This window comes from Castor canadensis, chromosome 4 (assembly GCF_047511655.1).
Source record: "Castor canadensis chromosome 4, mCasCan1.hap1v2, whole genome shotgun sequence".
NCBI lineage: Eukaryota > Metazoa > Chordata > Mammalia > Rodentia > Castoridae > Castor > Castor canadensis.
Genome location: NC_133389.1, coordinates 182,528,026 through 182,549,744, shown reverse-complemented (window position 1 = coordinate 182,549,744; position 21,719 = coordinate 182,528,026). Strand labels below are relative to the sequence as shown.

Here is a 21,719-nt window from a genome sequence, read left to right as displayed (position 1 = left end):
AGATGAATGAAAATTGTGTAAAATGTTCCTATGATCTATTGCATCCCCCCGTTTTATATTCTGGTAGAAGCAAAAACATGGCACATTGATGAGGTCTGTTTCTGACCAAGGTGGGCATGTTCTGCCTCCCGTGGGTCTGTCACAGGCAGGCCCTCTACAGCACCGACCACACCCACTACCAAGGCTGCCTGTCCACCTAGGGGCAGCTTGAGAAGGCAACCATTTTGTGCTCAGTGTCTTGGGCTGTAAACAGGCACCTCCTGCTCTGAGAACACTGCGTGGAACACAGGGTGCGCAAGGCTGATGGGCAAATGTGGCCAGCTAAGCTACTCTGCAGCCTCTCCTGTGGCCATCTTTTGACAACTGTGTAACAGAATAAGTTAAAAGCCATACTTGGTACACAGCGGAAGAGAACCAAATAGTACTCTCAACACTGTCACTCAATTTGGACATGATTATTGTACTCCCAATCTCATTTGGTAGCTTGGAGAAGCAAAAGAAATGTGTACTTGAGCCATCGGTGGGAAGCACTAGACAGAGATGCATGCCGGATAGCATGTGTGGCGATCACACTGTTTGGCAGGAAAAGTTACCATGAAGTGACAGAACAAATGGCATGCTGTGTGGCTGTTAATTGATGAGTGATGATTTGATTCTGATAACACATGGACAGTGGATTGATGCTGATCAGAACTGTGAAGGGATCCAAAGGAAAACAAATGCTTACCTAGTGTCCCATCCCCGGCTGACTTGACAGCATTGAACTCTTCTTCCGTCATCTTGGTGGGGTCTGGGTACTCAACATTATTTAGTGTGTCTGAGGTCTCTCCATTGGTAGCTATTTCTGAATTCAGGACTATTCCATGTTTCTGCAAACAAAAACAGGCTTACCAGAATATTCGGCAGTATCAGGTTAAACTCTGCTTTGTTAATAATTATAAAAAGGAAGCTGTTTCTCCTGAAGTAGAGGGTAACTCTACAGGGACAGGGAATAGCGCCAGTCTCATAAATATTCTAGCAACACATGTAGATCTGTGGTGGCTTCCTTAAAGACTACTTTCTTATTTGTTCCACTCCATGGCAAGAGACTTTCAACAGGCATGTACTGGGGTGATGGCCTGTGGGCTGCCACAAAGTGCAGCACCAAGCAGATTGCTGTGAGGAAAATAACTGTAAAACACTGGCTGCAGCCAGTTATGGTGTTGCACACCTCTAATCCCAGCACTTGGGAAGTAGAGCTATTTATATGGCAAGACCATGTCTCAAAAACAAAACAAAAAAGCAAAGCAAATTAAAAAAAACAAAAACCAAAAAACCCTGGCTGCATTCTTTAAAAAGGGAGACAGAGATAAAGAATAGAATATGCATGTGCTCTGCAAGAAATGAACAAAATGTTAAAGAATTACATTAAAATGTGGCTAGAATGCTTAGTATAGCCAAAAGAATCATTCACTCTTAGGACAGGCCAAACACTTGAAAAACAGTGTATGCCACAGCTGCATGGCATAGCTCCAGGGTTCCTGCTTGCTGTTCCCCTCTGCTGTCTACCACTCTTACTCTGGCGCAAGAGTGACTCCCAGACACTGCACTGCCTGAACAGTCCCAGCAAAGACGTCATTCTGCATCTCAGCTCTTCACCTGTGCCCTGTGGCTCTACTGCTCTGGCTTTGACCTGGGGATTCAGGAGTAGCCAAGCCCCATCTGCACTATCCTTGCAGCGCTGAGCTCACCCAGGGATGCCTGTTAGGTTGTCACTGTGTGTATCCAGCAGCTGCAGACCCCTCCACATGGCTCCCTCTTTATGACCTAGCAGCCCTCAAGGTCGACTGGCCTCACCTTTACCACTTACACCAGACAATGTTCAGTTGGTGAAGTTCTTGGACATAAAGCTTTAATACAAGGAAAGAAATATGTTCTCTAACTCTGAGTAACACCCTGGAGGACTACCAATGAGCAGGAGAAAAACCTTAGACAAATGTCAAAAAATCAGCTGCTTTCAAGATCAGCTCTGCTTGTAAACTCAAATGGTCCTGGGCATAATGCCACATCTGCACTCACTCCACACACTTGACCGGTGCCAGTTAACCCAGGAATGGAATTCATTAGCACAACACCAGCACCCACATAGTCACAGAACCCCAGCATTTGCTGCTGTCACCTACGTATACTTTTAAAAAACTGAACTTGGGCTTCATACCTTTAATTCCTCCTTTAGCTTGACTATTTCTTCTCTGAGATCATCCCGTTCACTCCTTATGGAATCAAAGAACTCTTTCTGCCTCTCTAATGCCTGAGTGTGCAGTGGAGGGAAGAGAAAGAAGATGGCACAGACAGACAGCTTACTCAGGAGCAGGAACAAGAAGGAGTGGACTCGAGACAAAATGCAAACAGCAAGCCCAAGCGAGAGCCAGCATTTCAGCCGGTTGTAATACTGCCGTTTCATGCTCCTTGGGAGGCAGCAGTGGCTTAAAGCACACAGTGCAGGGGAGGAGGCTAGGTTATCGCATCATTTTCTAGCTTAGTTTGCATTTCACAGCACTGTGTTGGAGAGTTAACAGGAGTGACTAGTCATTTAAATGAGGGATAAATAAAGAACAAGAAGGAATGCTGAAGAACCCCATTTTTTTATCACTTTAGACTGTGTTTCCACATTGATTGATTACAGCCTTGTTGTCGTGGATAAAGTAGTTTGAGTGGGTGTGTTTATACACTCTCTCTCAGCCAAGTGCTGGGGAGTACGGCAAAGTGGAGCTATGGCGTAGCTTCACACCGTGAGTGTCTGTGACATGGTCGCACACCTCAGACCTTTCTTGGGGCTGTCACATGAGCCACTGCTGTTTGGAAATCATCTGTCACTGAGAATTATCTGTGACTTGGTGGGGTCCCTTTCTTCCAGCTGTCACTCCCGACCATGAATAGATTGCCTCTTCTCTGCTTATCGAGGGAGGGGGTCTGTGGAGGGCTTCCCTCAAGAGATTTCAAAGTTGGGGGCAAAGCCCTCAAACCCACAGCTTCCTCAAACCACTCTGAGGAAAAAACTCTAGGCAATATGAGAGCAGGGAATTCTGAGGAGTTTGAGCCTCCACACACAGAGCTTCCCAGTCTCCTCACCGCACCCTAGGCCCTCACAGTGCTGGCAGGGAGAAGGGATCTGGGTAAGTTGTGCATTCACTATGTTACTGATTTCGTGCCAGCGGGTTGCATGCATACCCATCCCAGCAAATCACAGGTCTGCATCTCTCAGCAGCTTGCCAGTTTGAATACATTTGCAAAGATCTGAGAATCCTACCCCTATCTTTTTGTCTTTCCACTCTATTGTTTCCTGAAGGTCAGAAATCTCCCTGATATAACTCGCTTGTTTCTGCTGTAGCTGTCGGATTTCCTGAGGAAGGAACAGATAGAAAGAAAGCAGATAAAGGATTAAGCAGGAAGAAAATGCCCACTCCTAGGTGACTGGAGAGCTGGGACAGTGAACAGTCAACGGCACTGTTTTACCACATCCCCTGAATTCATCAGCAGTCTAGGATTTTTTCATTGTCCTACTCTAGCTCTAGGAAGAAAACCTGCTTGGATGAAACTCTGACCTAAGTAGTCAGTTCAAGCACTGAATAAGTTAAAAAATGAGAAAACCAACTCTGTACAGTCATGCTTCACTTAACAACAGGAAGACAGTCTGGGAAATGTGTTCGGTGATTTTGTCATTGTGCAGACATAACAGAGTACTCAGCAGACAAGATGGGCACAATGTCATTAGTTGATATAATCTTATGGGACCCCCAGCATCATATACGTGGTCCACTGCTCATCAAAATTTTGTGTGGCACACGACTGTATTAGTTTCCTATTGCCATTATCACAAGTTGCCACAACTTCAAGGCTTGAAACAACATAAATTTATTCTCTTACAGTTCTGGAGAGCAGATGTTTGAAATGACTTATTGGCTAATGTCAGGGTATGGGTAGGCCTGTGTTCTTTTCTGGGGACTCTAGAGGAGAATCAGTTTCCTTGCTGTTTCCAGCTTTTGAAATTCACCTACATTCCTTGGCTTGTGACTCCTTCCTCACATCACTTCACACCTTGCTTCCGTTATCACATCTCCTGCTTCTGCCTTTGGCCTCTCTTCTACTCATAAGGACTCTTGTGATTGCATCAGCCCCACTCAGCTAACCTAGGATAATCTTCCCTCTCAAGGTCTTTAATAACATTGGCAAAATCTCTTCTGCCATGAATAACAACATAGTTACAATTTCCAGGGATTAGGATGTACATTATTTTTGGTGGGGGGCGGGGAGGGGGCCCGCGGCATTCTATCACACCTCCCCAAAAAAACAAATCCTCACACACAGACCATAAAGGAAAAGAATCTTCACCAATGACAGGAATAATTTCCTTAAGCAAGGCATGGAAAGTTACCTAAATTCTGAATTTTAAGAAAGTGGTAACTTTAGCAATTGCTAAATTACTAACTTGTGTCCCTACAAATTTATATGCTGAAGCACTGACATCCAAGATAACTGTATTTGGAGATAAGGTCTTCAGGAGGTAATTAACAACAGGGGTGGGGCCCTGACCAGACAGGATGAGTGTCCTTATAAAAAGCTGCTCTTGGGCTGTGATGTAGCACAGTTGTAGAGTGCTTGCCTAGCATTCACAGGCCCTGAGTTTGATCTCCAGCACCAAAAAAAAAAAAAAGTTCGCTACTTCTCTGCCTTACAGGGACACAGCAGGAAGCTGACCCTCTTCAGGTCAGGAAGGGAGGCTTCCTGAGTTCTGGGCTCCAGAACTAGGAGGAAATAAATATCTGTTGTTGAAGCCACCCATTGGTACTCTGTCATGGTAGCTAAAGCAGTTACAAACCCACACAATGCTCCAAAGCCCAAGAAGAAAAAGAAAGGCGCAAGTTACCCACCTCGAGCATTTCTTCTCTTTGCTTTAGAGCCTCTTTCACTTCAGCAAACTGGAATTGCAGGATGCTGTGGGCATGCTTTTCACGCTCGAACTCCTACAGAGGAGGTGAACTTTTCTGTCATTCTGCTTCAATTCTTACGAATCACATTTCCCTCAGGACAAATAACCCATTTCTACGCCATTGCCATTTCCAAGGCAAACACCCCACAAATCCCTTTTTCCAGCCTTGGGAGAAGATGCCCGATGATGTCCTATAAAATGGACCCCTCTTCAGGGCATCTGCTGTGGTCCTCAGGGTTGTGCTGACAGTAGGGATGGGGCAGCCCTGCAAAGAACTATGATAAAACTACCCCAACTTGAAATACAACAAGGAACGCTCTGGGACAAAAGGATATTAATATGGCCTGCTTTGGCACACATCTCTCATTAGTGGTGGGTGGCCAGCTCTACTCAAGGGCTGTCACTCAAGGCACAGAGCAGGGGCTGGTGGAGTGGCTCAAATGGTAGAGTGCCTGCCTAGCAAGCACAAGGTCTTGAGTTCAAGCCCCAGTACTGCAAAAAAATAAATAAAAGGTGGGGGAACAAAACAGGAAAAGGTGGGGGCAGTAAGCACAGAGGTTACAGCAGAGCCATCCCCACCCCCATGGCCCAGTCTCACCTCTGTGGCACTTGCTCCAGAGATGTACCTAAGTAGCTTTTCTGTCTGACACTCAAGTCACAGTAGCACCATCCCTATTGATGGTTTGGTACTCACTACCTGACAACAGGTAGTGAGTCCTGTTAGGTGGGCCCTTTAAAGAGAAGGGATTTCACCCTGGCTTCTGCTCACCCTAGCATTGTCTGCTTACTCACTTTCTTTAGCCTGAGTGGCTGGCTCCTTTCTGCCTGTGACAAGGACCTTCCTGTGTGCTTTGCTTAGTCCTCACCCCTACTTGGGAGCACATGCCGGTAGCACTCAGTTTCTCTGGAGTGACATGGAGCTCTCAGGCCACTTAATCAGGTCCAAAGGTGAGCAAAGCTTACTCTGTTTTTCTCTTCATACTGCCGCTGAGACTCGGCCAGCTGCTCCTCGAGCTCCAGCAGCATGTCTTTCAAGGTGTCCACCTGGTACATGAAGTTGGTCTTCTCATTGTCCAGCTGAGCATTGGAAACCATGGCCTTCTTATACTTCTCTTCAACCTCTGCTAGTGAGTCCTGCAGAAACCATTGCAAGTGATAAGAAAAGCAAACAAGCATGTACTTGGTATTCCTTTAAAAACAGCCTTAGATGTAGACTTTATTTCTTAGAGCAAATGAATCACAGGGAGTAGCTTGTGGCAATTCCAAATGCACAGAATCCCCCTTTTGATTTCTGATTGCTCACACAAGTGGGTCTCAACTGTCTTGAGGTAAAAGCAATTTCTGCCAGGACAAGAGGCACATAGGACACAAGGGTTGGTCAGGGAGGCAGCAGAGTTGCTGACTCCCATAATTCAGCAGCCAGTCTTCCCACCATGGTGACAAAACTGCTCAGTAGGTTTCTGAAGTAATCATTCAAGATATGTGGCCAGCACTTGGGAAAGAGCCAGGACCTGAGGCTCAATAAGCCTCTGTCACAAGTGAGCACAGACCATCCCTGTCTGGCTCAGGAACCAGGAAAGGTTTAATGGTAATTTCAGATTTTTGACCCACCGGAAAAATAAACAAGGTACACATGTCTTACCAAGAAGGTCCTGGAGAGATCGAGGTTATTGCTTTGAAGGAAAGGCCCGAGAAAGAGGACAGCAAGATAAACATGGGTGCCCTCATGTGGCTCACACCCTTGCAGATCCCAAAACACTAACAAGGGGAAGGCAGAGCCAGGAGAACAGAAAGGGCAGAGTTAGAGCTACAAACTACCCAAACCGAGTAAGAGGCGTGAGCCACGTGGCCTGGATCATCAGGCACTGTGCGGAGGCCTCAGGGAGACACACTGGGTGTGCTCTGTACTTCCAAACCATGGCAAGAATTTTCGATGGGACCAGTGATTTCTGGTTGGTTCAGTGGCTCTCTTTTTATATGAGTCAAAAGCCAGTCTTAATTTTTTTTCCCTTTAAATGGTGGTGACATTTATAAGAATGATGAATTAGTCATGTGACTTCTGTCACCTCCTCTGCTTGGTGCCCATTGACAATGGGTTTAGACTATTTCTTGGGTACTTTATGGGGAGATGAGAGGGAAGTAATACATTTACCACCTTTTGCTTGAGCTGCCTGGTAGATCTAGTTGTCATGTTTCTTGACAACTACCTCCTTATGGCAGCTTCACCATAAGGAATAGGGATAGGGCGACTAAGTTTCCCTTTGGTACAGTGAAGTGACTGCACATTCTGAAAGGAGAGTCCATCTACACAAATAAAGCCAGGATAACACACGTTCAGATGCTGCTTCCATTAGAAACACTTGACAGCATGCAAAGAATCTAGACGTCTCAAAAGCATGCATGTTAGGAAAGCCCGACTGGTAGTCAGCAGGAAGTCTGGGAAGCAAATCAAGTGCAGTATGTTTGTATGTGACGACTACAGAGAGTGAAGAGAACCAAAAACCACATGTCTGGTGCATCTACAAATGAAAGACTTGCTTTCAGCCTGGGGAGGGCAGTGAGCACTAGGTACCTGTCTGAGGACATGTTAGTGACCTTTCCTACTAGAGTCACAACTCTCCCACCTTGGTTCAGAAACTACATTTGGGGAAGACAGCCATGCCAGCATCTTCCACTCTGTGCTCTGCAGATCTGGGCCTCTCCGGGGCAAAGATGCACCCAGGACCTCTGTGGGACTTGTTAATGATGAGGTGGGTTAGTATCACAGGCCACACTTTTGCAAACTGATACCTTCATCTCTTTCAATCCCTGCATGTATTTGCCTTCTACATCCTGAATCTGGTCCTTTAACTCATTGAGTTCCTGGGGGAAATGGCACAAAAGGCAGATGATGTGAAGGGAAAGAACTAACAGGGATCACACACACCTAAACCTTTTATACTTCTGGGTCATTTCTGCTGGGAAGCCTTTTTAAATTTCTTTCTTTTTTTTAAGACAGGGTCTCACTTTGTAGCTCAGGCTTCCTGAATGCTGGGATTATAGCTGTGCCACTCATGCCTGGTGTATTGCATAGATTTTTATACAATTTTACAAAATTTAGGTGTATCTTGTATGATTTTATAAAGTTGAAAAAAAAATGAAACAGGCAGAAGACTTCTGAAAGTGGCACTTGAGGCTGGGGGTGGAGGCTGGCACGCCTCTGTTCCTGCACTCATGGAGCCCCAAGTCTTCACTCTGTCGTTCTCAACACCAAATTCCTGGAGCAGTGTCCTGGTGCCTGAGGCAGTGTCCAGCACTTTGCTGGGCACATGCGTGGTGCTCACATCTCCCAGCAGGCACTGAGTAGGATGGAATGAACTCTGCTTTCAGGCCATGGAGAGGTCCACCAAGTGCTACAGGAGTGCTGAAGTCAGGGTCTAGCATGTGGCAACTTAGAGACAGCAGTCAAAAGTCACTCTTCTGGTTTCACACACTCAGAAGACATAGGAATTACTTCTTCACAGTAACTGAGTCTAGTCTCCAGGGAAGGCTTAGGTCCCTTCTCCGTCTTCCCAGGCAAATGTCATCCAGCTGTTCAGACACCACGGGTGGGAGGTGGGAGTGGCTTCCTCATGAACCAGTTTTAAGGATTAGAAAGTTCTTCCACAAAAGCTGCCAAATTGGACTCCTTTACACTGTCTCTGTCTTAGCTCTTCCCACTGAAGGCACAAAGTGCTAGTTGCCTAACCTAACCTTCCCTTTTCAGTTACCTGAACAAACAGTACTGCCTTGGGTTTTTTCCTCTCACACAGACAATGTTACCGAGCACCAGCACCATCCTTTGTGACAAGAACATAACAGAATGTAGGGGGGGAACTCATTAAAGTATAGTGATGAGGTCCACCGAAAGTATTTTACAAACAGATAAGAAAGGGTACATTCTAGGCAAGGAAAAGGTTACTTGAGGACCAGTGCCTGGCATGGTCCTGGACCAGTAAGTGATCCTGTGTCAAAAACACTCCAAAAACGTACACTGAGTGATATACACACTAGGACAGAGATGGCCAGCCACCTCAACACGTGACGAGTGCTCGCCACAGAGAGGAAGGCTCAAGGTCTGTCCTCCTGGGATGGGGGCAGCTCAGGTGGCTTTCTGCAGGCAATGCTCTCTGACCTGGGTCTAGGGTCATGAGAACACCATGTTTTAGTGAAGGCAGGGAAGAGAGGACCAAGAAGAAAGATCTAAACTCGAAAGACTGATGTTCTCAAAAGTTCTCTCAAATCACAAGTGAGTAGCTGGCTCACCTTAATTTCCCTAATGGATGTCTCGGTGTCCAAGGAGACGGAGGTATCTCCGCTTCCTCTCCGGGAGGAAGTCCCACCCAGAGAGGCCAGCGTGGCTGCAGACAAGCTGGGCATGTTACGAGTCCCCTGGAAAGTGGAGGATCAAATGTGAATTTGAACAAATCTCTAATCAGTGTCATGTGCAGTGGCTTTTCTTTAATTCAGCTTTCACACTGAGAGTTGCCCACAGGCTATGGTGCGCAACAAGACAGGTTCACTTTGATGTGCCCCACGGATGCTTTGGGGTCTGTCTGGATTAACCATAAGCTCTGTGTCAGGCCTTCACTGGCCTACAGGATTTAACACACACTGGCCATGACTCTGGGGGACCCCTTAGGGGATAAGAGACTATCCTGGCTGGCCACTTAACAGTCTCACTCCCTCAGTAGTGAACACCTTTATCAAACACCAAGCAACGTGTTTTCCTTCACCTGTAAGTTGGGGACCCTCTAGGTTAATGAACAAGCCCTAAGATGGAGGTTTAAAAAAATGCCTTACCTTCTCAGTAAAATCTTTTTCTGGTCTCTCTTCAACCTGTAGAGGAAATGGCAAATATTAAATACTTCAAAGCTCTGAATGGATAATATCAATTTATGAGGTAAGATAATTTTAAAAAATACAAAACATCAGCTTCCTCTGTAATTTAAAAACTGGAAAGTGAGATGCTAAGAATCTGGCTTTTCCCATCTTTCCTTTGTGACCCTCTCCTTTGCTCAGGTACAGCCTCAGGGAGACTCAGACCGGCCCATGGAGCTACAAGAAAGTACATGCTGGCCTCAGTCTCCAAGGGGGATCGTGGGAGGCAAGGGTGTCTCAGGAACGGAGGTGAGGCTGGCGTGGGGCTACTTCCTTTTTGCTCAGCATCCAACAAGAGACCAAGTTCCTTTCTGCATGCTGAAGGCCTTTTTCCCAGCCCACTGGTTGTGTGTGTGTGTGTGTGTGTGTGTGTGTGTGTGTAGGGGGGGCTACACAGCTGCGATTGTCTCCAGGCTCTCTGGAGAGCTAGCTGTCAACAATCTTGGTTTTTCCCTCAGTCTCCAACACTTCTTCCTGCAGCTCAGAAGTTAACTTGGGCCACCAAAGCATCAGTTGAGAATGTGTGGCAAATGCAGATCCCAGCTCTCCTCAGCAGACCTGACAGTAGCCTGGATGCCACAGGCATTTACACAGCTGCAGTGTCAGAAAGTAGGGTGGACTGAGCTCTGCCTGAGCCCTGACTCATCAAGTAGGTACAGGGAGACCAACAGCCACTCAGCAGGTCACAGGTCCACACAGATGCACAAGACAGCCATCAACAAATGACAGCTTTCTGTCTGTGCCCACCCTGAGTCCTTGCTGGGCCAGAAACCAAGCCTTATGCCATCCTGTTCCCCTCCAAGAAGGTTCACTAATTGCCACCTTTCCACCTCCAAACTCCTGGAACATCTAACTTTCTCTCCAAGGACAAAACACCTGAAATGTCCACTAAAACAACACAGCAGAGTCATGGCTCATCAAATAGAAGCACACCAAACACTCCATCAGCACAAAAGTGGGCAAATTCTGAAATCAGTTCTCAGTCAGCGAGCTCCAGGGTCTCCTGCTCTTGCCCCTAGGGTCTTACCCACCCATCCTGCACTTGGGCTTTTAGCATGAACTCACTGCTCATCCAACTACCCTTGTTAAACTCTAAGAGCAGAACAGGAAATAAGAGGGAAGAGGCTACATCCCTCCGGCCAGTAGGCTGGACCAATGGCAGGCTGACCTCTAACCCCAGCTTGTTAAATTGTTAAATAAGCCCCTGAGGCAGGAGCGAGGAGGGGCTTCCATTCTGGTGTTCCCTCTGCCTAGAACATCTCTTTTCCACTTGGCCACAGTGGCTGCCCTCCAAGGACTATCCTGAGTCTTACCTGCATGTGACTCTCCTCCCTGACGTCCCTTCTTATTCCTTGATGCCTGCACTTAGACCTGGAAGACCATGTCACCTGCCATTGGCTGGTGTGTTTTTAGCATGTGTGGAAACACGCACCTAGAATTCTTATTTTTCAGATGTGCATGCCACACTGGCCTGGCTACACATTTGGGTGCTAAGGCAGGTGCTAATTAAAAGGCTCTAGCCCACTGTCTCAGAGCCAGAGAGCTCTGCTCAACGTTTGGAGTTTAAGGATGAGTTTAGCATTTCAAGCGTGGCTCTTCTCTCCTTTGGGAATAAAAATATTTCTGGTATATTACTCAAATTGGACACTGAGGCAGGAGGATCACCAGTTTGAGGCCAGCCTGGTCTACACAGTGATACCCTGCATCTAAATACCAAAGCCAACACCATCCCCACAAAAAATGAAATCCGCTAACTGGGGAAAAGCAAAGTCTCTAGTGCCTGCTTTGCTGGGGAATCAACTCATTTCTCAGAATGAGTCAGTTTGCAGAGCAAAGATCAGTGGAATGAAAAGAACGAGGGTAACTGTTGACAGGATGCAAAGGGCCAGCTTCTTTTTCTTTTTGGTGCTAGGGATCCAACCCAAAGACCTGGACAGTGCTAGACAAGTGGTCTGCCCCCGAGCCCCAGGCTCAGCGCCAGTCCCAGCCCCAAAGGCCAGCTTACCTGACTGGCCTTTGTTAGCAGTGAGAAGCCTTGCTGCTTCCTGACTCCATGGTTTAACAACACATTTTCTAATGTCAGTCAGCAATGAATAACCATTGTGTATAAAACGATGTTCACCTACAAAGATATCTGTGCCCAAAGAAGAAGGGCTCACCCAAGTTGGGTTCTGTGTTTGTTTTTTAGAATTTCTTCAAGGAAAATGAAAAAGCACAACAGCAGATCACTAGGCATTGCTTTATTGGTGGGGGTGAGGCATGGGGCGGGGGGCTTTGTTCTGCACTGCATCACTTGTTACTGTGTGCATATACATTGCATACAGCAAATTGAGAAGGAAGAAAAAAACCCTAAAACGATAGCTTGCTCTTTCTGTAGTTAAAAAAGTCTTTGCTTTAAAGTGCATAATGGATGCAGAAGAGTTGGGGTATGGTTTTCAGTGGAGATTAAAAATTAAAAATTTAGCTCTCAATGAGAGATACAGCAAATGTATGCTTAACTAACCTCTTTAAAATATTGCAGTAAACTCCTGTTTTGTTTGCTTTCCAAATTAAAAGGGACACCTATTTGTCAGTGTTCCTGAAACAAGAAGTTTGTGGAGCCCAGTGGGACATGACACAGGCCCACACAGCCGTCATGCCTGCCGCTCCCACTAGATGGCAGCTTAGGCAGGTCTGCCTGGGGTCAGACAGCTGCACCCTTGGTATAGGCCCCAGACACAAAGGACAGATAAGCCAGATGGTGTGTTTAATTTTGACATAGAGCACACCCACTTATCTCTGGACATAACATACTAGGAAACTGAACAGATGACAGGGTTTATACACATCGTCACGGTTGTTGTATGAGCTGGTGTGAGGACTGCCATGGAAGCAAAGCCACCAGAGATGAACACCGAGCACAGGGGGACTCCAGGGCTGTTACTGGCCACAGGTGGCAAAAAGATGAAGTCCAGTGGGACAAGACACTGGACTTCAAAAATGTTGGCCTCCCCCTTGATGGAAAGGGGGAGAATGACACGTATCCAAAGCCAATTATTGTCATTGCCTCCGTTTTCTGAGCACTGCCCAGCATTTAGGTCAATGTGAAAACTTTATACTAACAGGTTTACAGATGGTGTGGTCTAGTCTTTCATAACAACCATTGAGTGTGTGTGAAGACATCTTTTCCAATCTACTGGAAGAAGTTACTTCTACTGGAAGTTTAGTTTATTATAACTCTTCCTTTCAAAAACAAATACTTTAAAGTAGCACATACAATGTTTTATTAATTCTCCCCTTCTAACATAACTAGGTGGGTTTATTACATAGGTATGTACACATACCGAGGTTTGAGATATGAGGTTTTCCCCATTGCTATCAGCTGGCCGACCTGCCAAGAGACAGGGGTGCCTGTCCACAAACAGAGATCCTATGGGGAGCCAGCTACAGACAAAACCTTTCCTCTTTCCCAGTGGTGCCCCAAATCCCAGCCAGGCCACACCCAGCTCTGGAAGGGAAACAGGCTCCCCAAAGAAATGCCATGGCAATGTCCCTCGCAAACAGCAAGTGACAACACAAAGACTGCTCAGGAAATACCCATTTTAAGGGTAATTTTCCTTCAAATTTAAACAACAGTGGTATCTCAGTAGGACAGGAGTTTGGGGGTTGATTTCCAATAATATTTGCACAATCCCGAAAGATTCATCCTTGAATTCTTGTACTCATGGTTCCAGACCCATTTTCTTCCTGATCTCTGCACTGCCTCTTTGTGTGACATTGAACATGAGTCACTGTTTTCTAGTTCAAATGAACACAGATCCTTAGCTCATCGCTTCTGTTTTCTCTGAATACATCAGGTGACATGAGTCTGGGCTCCACTCAGGACATTCCTGATGGATAATTCAGAAACATGGAGGCTTTGCTGGATTCCAGTGGGACTGTGAGGCCTCGATGACACAGGCATGCTGGGTCACCTGGCAGAGTTGCTCTGTTGGGTGTGGTTCAAGCATGGACCTATAAATTTCTAGATTCTACCTCTCTTCAAGCACCTGTGCCCCCTCCCAGTTTGTGCTGCTGAGGTTTATGTTTTTTTGACAGGCATCTTCTGCCCTGGTCTGTGCATCCTGTAAGGGTAGGGATGGGTCACACTGTACCCTGTGCTGGAATATTCTGCATGCTCAATAAACACTGAATGAGTGGACCATTGCTCCTTCAAGGAGATCTGGACATGGTGGAGAGTAAGAAAACACCTACAGGGTGAGATGAGGTAAGGGCAGTATTATATGGGCCTCTGAGGTGGTGCCAAGGAATCTCTGCTTTCCCAAGCACTATAACCTGGGAGCCCCAAGGGCTGGAGCAAGCTTGGTCTTGACTCTGGATGTGGTCTTTGAGCACTGAGGTACTTGCATTTTCTTAAGAGCAAGACAAGCAATCATTTCCTTCATTCTGGTTACTTTTGCTCTTAGGTCACACTGCTCTCTTCCCCACCCATGGGCACGGTCTTGCTTCCTGTCTGAGGGTGTGACACCAGCTGGGCTGGGCATCTGTAGACTGCTACAGCTATGGCCAGGACAACTCCAGTCAAACAGAAACAAATGAACTATGTCTTTTGGGGGAGGAGGGGCTCTGTTTTTAAGGATGTCGGTATTTTTTTCCAGCTGCAGTTCAAGAAGCTTATGTGCCTGGCCAGATGTCCTAAGCAAGGGAATGAGAGCGGTGGCACTTGAACTGGGTCCTGTAAGTCTGCCCCAGAGTACTTCCTGTTCCATGTTCCTCCCACAGAGGCCAGATTGGAGGGTCACTGACCTTTGCCTTGTCCCTCTCTGGGCATTGCCCCTGACCTACTGCACCTCCCACTTAGGCAGGAGGCCTGGGGAGTCCGAGCACAGCCTTCTGGGCTTCTTCCCACCAACAAGGCCAAACAGACCCACTGATGCTTTCTGTCTGCCTAGCCCAAATGCAAGCCTATCCCTTCCTGTGTTGTAACAGCCCAAGGACACAGGAAACATACATGTGCTAATCTGGCGTAAGAGGAGCAAATGTCGTGGGAAGGATGGAAGATGGCTTGGTTCTGTCTTCTGAGGCCTCTTCCAATACCACAATGTTCTGGTTTTACTCTCTATCCTCAGGGCAAGCAAGGACTACTGTAACCAGGTGCCCAAGGGAATGCCCTGCACTGCACAGAGGTGTCTCTGTGGTTCTTAGAGCCACACACAGGCGGTTCCATCAGCTTTGAGGTCCCTGACCAATATGAAGTGCCAGGATGAGGTGGCAGGACAGCTCCATCCCTTACATGCTGTGGGATTCTAACCTTTGCTCACTAAACGGAGTCAAGAGACAGACAGCATGACAATCAACTGGCCTTTGGGCAAAGAACAGTTTACTCAGGAAGAAAAAAAAATGCACTGATTATGTCTGTCATGAATGGGAAAAGCAGCACTGGAGAAGGCCCTGATATCCTTTACCTATCACCCACCTATTACTTCTTCTCTCACAATGGCACAAGGAAAAGTGTGGTCCCTCCCACCTCTGGGAGAGGGATGGGGCTCCAGGTCTGGGCATCCATGGGCCTGGTACCTGCCAACTTCCAGTCACAAAGAGATCACCCCCTCTCCTCATAGGCCCTGCCTGGGGACCTCCAGGATGTCAGGGGACCAAATACCAAACCCATTTTATGTGAGTAAACTGTCCACAAATTTGGGAAGCATATGACAGCTTGCATTGGATTCAGTCTTTTCAAACTGACTATTCTGTGCTGTTACTTTGTGACCTCAGCACAACGCTTGAGTAAACCCAGAGACAATCTCTAATGATGTCAGATTACCAGGACTTTCAGTTCTACACGTCACTCGAACCACACCAGACAAGAGGTGCTGGGCATGTTCACAGCTTTGAAAGCAAAGCCGCAGCTTCTTCCGCCAATTGCAAATACTTATTTTTTCTCCAAAAAGGGAGTGGGTGAGAGAGTTATGCATGAGAAAAAGTGATTCTACCATAAATTTATTATGGAAAAATTGTTCCCTATAGTTTGAAAGTTTTCTATACATTAGTTAACTTACATTATGCTACCATAGAGCATGAGGTACACAACGTGGTGAGGTGAACTTAAAGGAAGACACCACGAAGGCCAGCCAGACTCATGTGGACTGACCACAGTGAGTAGGAATTCCTTAGCTCTCAAAGATTGCCCTGCGGGTATCTGCATAATAATGCAAAAAGCACTGTGCCAGAATTTAAAAGGAAAGCTGTATGACGTTAAGCAGTGGAAGAGCTCGTCCTCACTGCTGGGTCGGTTTTGGGAGTGCAGGACATTCCAGCTTGCCTGGGGTCTGGACAGGCCTGACTTGTTCATGCGTGAGGCTTCTCTCATTACTGCTGGTCTCCACAACTAGAGCAGGACAGGGGCAAACTCATGCCTGTGAGGCCAGGCGGGCAGGGCTCTGGTGATGGCACAGGGTATCAGAAGCTCACATGGGGACGATCTCCATTCTCACAAAGATGTGGCCCTTACACGCCAATGCTCGCCCCTCTCGAGCTCTCAGCCTTGCCCTCCATGCGGAGGACACAGCCTCTGGGGTAGGAAACCATGACGCCAGCCAGTGATGAACAGGGCTGCAAGGCACTCCAGCCAGGGCTGGCCCGACGTCTCCTTTCCTCATGTCCCTCAGCCAAAACTGCTCAGAGAATGATAAAGTAGTCTAAACAAAGCCTCAGACCAGGTAGAGCTGTCTAAGATCTGGGAAAAACACGTGACGACACCTACAGGAGGAGGCTTTCCTGAAGCAAGGCCTGGCTTGGGCTGAGGTCACACACTCTACATGGCTTGAGAGCCATGGGACAGTGGATGTGTGCAGCAGAACTCAGGGTGTCATGGCATTTACAGGCCTGCACTTTATAAAAACAAAACAAAACAAAAACCTGTCCGGGTCTGAAACCCACTAACATTTCACAGGAAACATCAAAAATCAATCCTTCAAAACTTTAAATCATAAACAGCACATCTGTACACATTTTGCCTCCCGTGGGATGAGTTTCTCCCTTTATGACCCCTTCTCTAAGCACTGCCCATGGCTTCTTTTATGGTCCTTGAGAAACTGAGCAATGCAGACCTGACATCACCCAACAGTCATGTTCTAAGTTTGGAACCATTTTCCCCAATCCTATTTTTACTTAGACCTGAAATAAAACATGGAAAGGCCTCTGACTTCAACCTATGCCGGCTTTTGAAGACGGGGTCACTTTTAAAGGACAGAAGGGCACGACAGAGGGCAGGAGGAGCAGGAAGGAAGGAGGCCAAGAGCAGCAGGGCTGGAGGCCAACTTACCACTGGGCTGGCCCGCGCCGAGCTGGCCCTGGAGGAGGCGCGAGAGCTGGAGTTGAGGTGGCCGCTGTACTCCGAGGGCTGCCCACATGGGCGCCACAGGACACGCAGACAGAAACAAAGAAACAGAGTCAGCAAAGAAGCAAGAAGAATGGAGGCCAAGCAAAAGTGCACTTCAGTTAGTCCCACAGGTTAGCCACACGCATGGCAGAGAGGAAAAGGGGTCCGGGTTAAGGAGCAAACTCACTTGGGAAGGAAACTCATGTCAGATAAATGCCCACTAAGAGTGAAGAAGAGCTAATTGCAGTATCCAAATGACAGAGTCCTTCGAGTCAGTAAGAAGAAAACAACACAAGCACTGTGAGCTTGAGTGTGTAGTCACACCTGGTGACACAAAACTACCCCCCGGATGGGGGAACTACTCTCTGTGAGGACTTCAGCCACCTTCCAGCTTGTGAGCTGAAGGTTTGCACAGGGCGTGTAGAAGCAAAAAGAGATTTAGGGTGGATTCAGAATTCTGCATGACTTTAAATGCTAGGCTACTTTCCCTCTGGCTATTTGTCCATCTAAGCTTTCTCACTTCTGTGAAGGAAAATACCAGCAACCAAATTGTCTGGAAGCTGCACTCTTAACTTTGCTTGGTGTTAGTCTTTTTCTAGTCTTAGACACATTTTCATGTTATATAAAAAAAATTCCTTATTTTTCTTTTCAACAAGGCAGGCTGTGGACACCACTTAGCGTCACAAGAACCAATAGCTCTTGAAGTGTCCCAGGAGCACTGAGGAATACCCTCGGGAGAGACCCACACAGGCTTCTCCACCACTGAAGGCCACTCACTACCCTTTAGCCCCAGTCACCTGCATTGTGCAGTTGCCTGACCATTGTTTCGAGTGGGAGACCTGCAGGCGTTGTCCTTGTTGCAAATTATAAGGAGCCTGAGATCTTCAGTTTGTGTCCCCACCAGGAGGTAGCCCCCTGTGGACAGGGTCTGTGTCTATTTTATTCCTGGATGAATGTCCGGTGAGCAGATGAGGACTGGTTCACTCAAAAGAAATACTTGAATGAATGAGTGATTTCAATTTTTTACCGGAAATGCTAATGAAAAGAACCCTGTATATCTATAATTATGTCTTCAGTGGATAAAACCACATTTTACCCTTGTGCTTTGGTGTGGGCATTCAGAGGCAGGAGCACTACTGCTGTGTGAGTGCCTATGTGAGAGCAGGGCCTTAGATGGCACAGACAAGCGGTTTGCTTGAACTTCCAGCTTCAAAATAAAGGACAGCACTTCACATCAGCACTTTGAGGCAGAGGATTGTGGCCTCTGGAGCTACTGACACAAGGGAGAAGGAACTTCCCTTCTTTAGACAGATCCTACCCCATTCTATGCCATCCCCACCCTGGCTCATGATGCAGACACAGGGACCATTGCTCCCATTGCTTGCCATTGGCCCAAGCCTCCCAGTCGGAACAGTGCTCAGACCAGTCGCCCTGACTTGACTCTGAAGAAGAGAACAAGCCTGTGTCCCCAGGCCCCCTGTGCTATCTCATGTTGGTAATGTAAGTCAGAAAGCTCTGAGTTCCAATCACACCTGCATCTCTTGTTGGCTGTGTGACCATCTGTGACATAAAGGACTACACAGGGGTGCCTGAAGTGAGGACACCAGTGGTGCCTGTCTCTCCTCTCACTTCCTGCTGTAAACAGCCTTCTGGGCTCCCAGCTCTGATGACCCCATGGGTGGTGACTGCTTCCTGGCGCGTCAACATGACTGGGAAGGTCACTTCACACACAGCCATCAGCCCTCCCTCAGGGACTGTGAGGAGGCAGCTGCAAGTCCTCCAAAGTGGGACCAGGACTGTCCTATGCAAGCCTGGGGTCAGCCTGGGCCCTGAGGTCACAGCAATCCTCGGGCCAGGTCCTCTCCGGACTCTGTCCCAGTATGGTGGACAAGATGCCTGAGCTGCAGCTCCTCACAACACAGGCTCATGTGTCAGGTCCAAGCACAGCCTGGACACAGAGCCAGGGAGGTGCCCTCCTGAGGCACAGCCCACATGTAAAACACTTGGTGGCCACAGGGGTGCTGGGAGGTCTGGGGGGACACAAGAGAGGTGGGGGAGTCCCTGATACTCCTCTGGGTGGGTGCAGTGCTGGGCACCAGATTCCAGGGACAGGGGCCCACTGCAGGAATTTGTGCTCAGACAAGATGGCCTTTTGTTTCCTTAACTCTACCACAGCCATCCCAGGCAGGTGGTGGGGGTCCAGAATGGGTCACGATCTGGGGCCAGCTATCAAGTAACAATGCACCTCAGAAGCACCAGAAGAAGAACATCTACAAGCGCCAGACAGACAGACCTTAGAAGTTCTCCTTAGACCACAGGAAAACCAAGTTCTTGGGGAAGCTTTGCTCTCTAAGGAATCCCTGAGCCCTTCTGCTCTCTAGGTATGGTCTCTGAGCTTTCTAATGGCCTACGAAAGTGCCTAAGAACTGGGGAAATGTCTCATATGGTATGTCACACAATACAAAACTTGACCAATGCTTTGTTAGATGTCAACAAAAACTAATGTGTGCCAGCTAAGTATTAGATTTACTGTTCATAAAATTACATTTTAAAGAGAATGTCCGTGATGGCTGGAGAAGGAGCATAGTAAATCCTAAAACTGGATTTACCCAATTAAGTAGGTAGCTGGTTAATGTCAAAAGCAAAATTATACAGCCATTTCAAGCATCTCCTGGTAAGCCATCATATTCCATGGGGAGCCTGGGTGCATCGTTAGGGGTTGTGGAGAGCCCTGAGGGCAGGCGTGCCCGTCCACACTGGAGAGCACTGGTCACTCAGGACTGTAGGCCTGAGCTCAGCAAACAGGCTTTTCTACCTCCATGGACTCATCTCACTCTTCACCCTTCCCATTCATCCACTGACAGACATTTATTACATTGCTATGACCCCTCTACTTTCATGGAGGAGTCTGTCATCTCAAATCCTTTGAAAGGGTGGAAAAGCCACAAATAGAAAAAAAGAAGTGAACTGTGTAATAACATGCATCTTCCTCAGCTGTGCAGATGTAAAACTAATTTGTGATCTGTTGGGTTCCTTTTTTTCTCCTTATATTATTATAAAACCACCTGACTACCTGTTAGCACTGCTAACAAGGAAGAGGGCACATGGAACTCACCTGAGGTTAGTCTCCCTTCAACCTCAGTGAAAACTGATGAGTGGGGCTGTTAAACTACCAACCAAAGGTTTTTGCAATTCCATTATCCACAACCTTTATGACAATGGAAAACTAAGACAAGACAGTGTTTCCTCCCTATGATGGTCAGATCAGTCATCACCCGCGGCGGGAACCACACCTGCAAACACCCCCAGGGTCGTGCATCAGACAGGGAAGGGAAGCAGGGAACACGGGTTGTGCCTTACAGCATGGGAACCGCAGGCACTGCCCCTCCGAGCCCCACCAACGCTGCTCTCACTGTACACAGATGCCTGCGACAGAAACAGACCGTCAGGACCAGCCTCCCTTTCTTGTTCCAGGAATACACTGAAAATGTAAGCTCAGGAAGAGTGAGTCGTGGCAAGGACTTGTCCTGAAAAACACCAAGCAAGCTCAACGCCATCTCCTCCAGCTCGGTCTCAGAGAGCTGTGGGGCAGAGCAAGAAGAAGCGTGAAGAAATCCAAAGAAAGAGAAGTTCAAATTGCTGACAATTAGCGTGCAGTTTAACCTCCAAAGAGCACTTTGGGCTAGTATTTTGAAAACCATTCCATGCTAAGGAAAAACTTGTGCATCTAGATTTAAAGCCAGCAGATAATTCAGACATCCTGAGTCGTGTCAAGGCACTCTCGTGGTGGTTAAAAATCACTGTACGTGCAGTGACTTTGGAGTAAAATACGAAGTTATGTTAGTTACAGTTTTAATGCTGAATGCCGTGTAACTCTTTAAAAGTTGCTCAGTAGAAAACAGTATTTGATTATCTTGAAAATCCTATGCAATTAACCATAGAGACAAGAGCTTACACACCACATGGTAACATCAAACTTTGTCCAGTTTAGTGGACATACTGCCTCGATATATATCTAAGTCATAAGGGTGCAATCTGATGGAGACTCAGAAAGTTGTTAACAGTAGTTACTTTGAATACTTGGTTTCCTGCACAGCATAAGTACCTGCGTTTTAGAAAGGGAATTTCCCAAAGTAAAAGCTAACATGGAAATTTCCACAGTAACACGGTAATATGGATTAACACCTGCTAAGGCTGCCAAAGCATTAACGCCATCTTTCTTTCTGGCAATAGGTAAAGTAGATGTCCTGCCGCTCCATTCCTGCTGGTCCTATACAAATCCGAGCCTACCAGAGGTGGTGCAGGGGACCGTGTTTTCAGCACTTGGGAGACGCAACCCAGATCTGGCCCAAGGGGCCAGATACCACCAGCATGTGTAAGCTCCCGTGAAGGTGCCATTCGGCCAGCAGGGTAGGCATGCACAGTGGGTGGGGTGCACACGCACCGGGTAACTCCCCGCAGGCCGGGCAGCACTGTACAGACAGGAAGGCT

General features: G+C 47.3%; 1 protein-coding gene across 34 annotated transcripts in view; it reads right to left on the bottom strand.

The window, feature by feature from the left end:
* Lrrfip1 (LRR binding FLII interacting protein 1) overlaps positions 1 to 21,719 on the bottom strand; it is a 131,339-nt gene that overhangs the window by 13,786 nt on the left and 95,834 nt on the right. For 10 of the 34 annotated variants that reach the window (XM_074072104.1, XM_074072106.1, XM_074072081.1 and 7 more), the window contains 10 exons: positions 20,589 to 20,654; positions 17,172 to 17,249; positions 9,791 to 9,826; positions 9,254 to 9,379; positions 7,760 to 7,831; positions 5,933 to 6,103; positions 4,911 to 5,003; positions 3,290 to 3,382; positions 2,198 to 2,290; positions 728 to 869 (listed from right to left, as the gene is read on the bottom strand). In XM_074072104.1, coding sequence (XP_073928205.1) covers positions 728 to 869; positions 2,198 to 2,290; positions 3,290 to 3,382; positions 4,911 to 5,003; positions 5,933 to 6,103; positions 7,760 to 7,831; positions 9,254 to 9,379; positions 9,791 to 9,826; positions 17,172 to 17,249; positions 20,589 to 20,654 — 970 coding nt within the window. Of the gene's footprint in view, positions 1 to 727; positions 870 to 2,197; positions 2,291 to 3,289; positions 3,383 to 4,910; positions 5,004 to 5,932; positions 6,104 to 7,759; positions 7,832 to 9,253; positions 9,380 to 9,790; positions 9,827 to 17,171; positions 17,250 to 20,588; positions 20,655 to 21,672; positions 21,718 to 21,719 lie in introns of all 34 variants that reach the window. The other 24 variants (XM_074072093.1, XM_074072095.1, XM_074072098.1 and 21 more) reach the window with 9 other exon arrangements.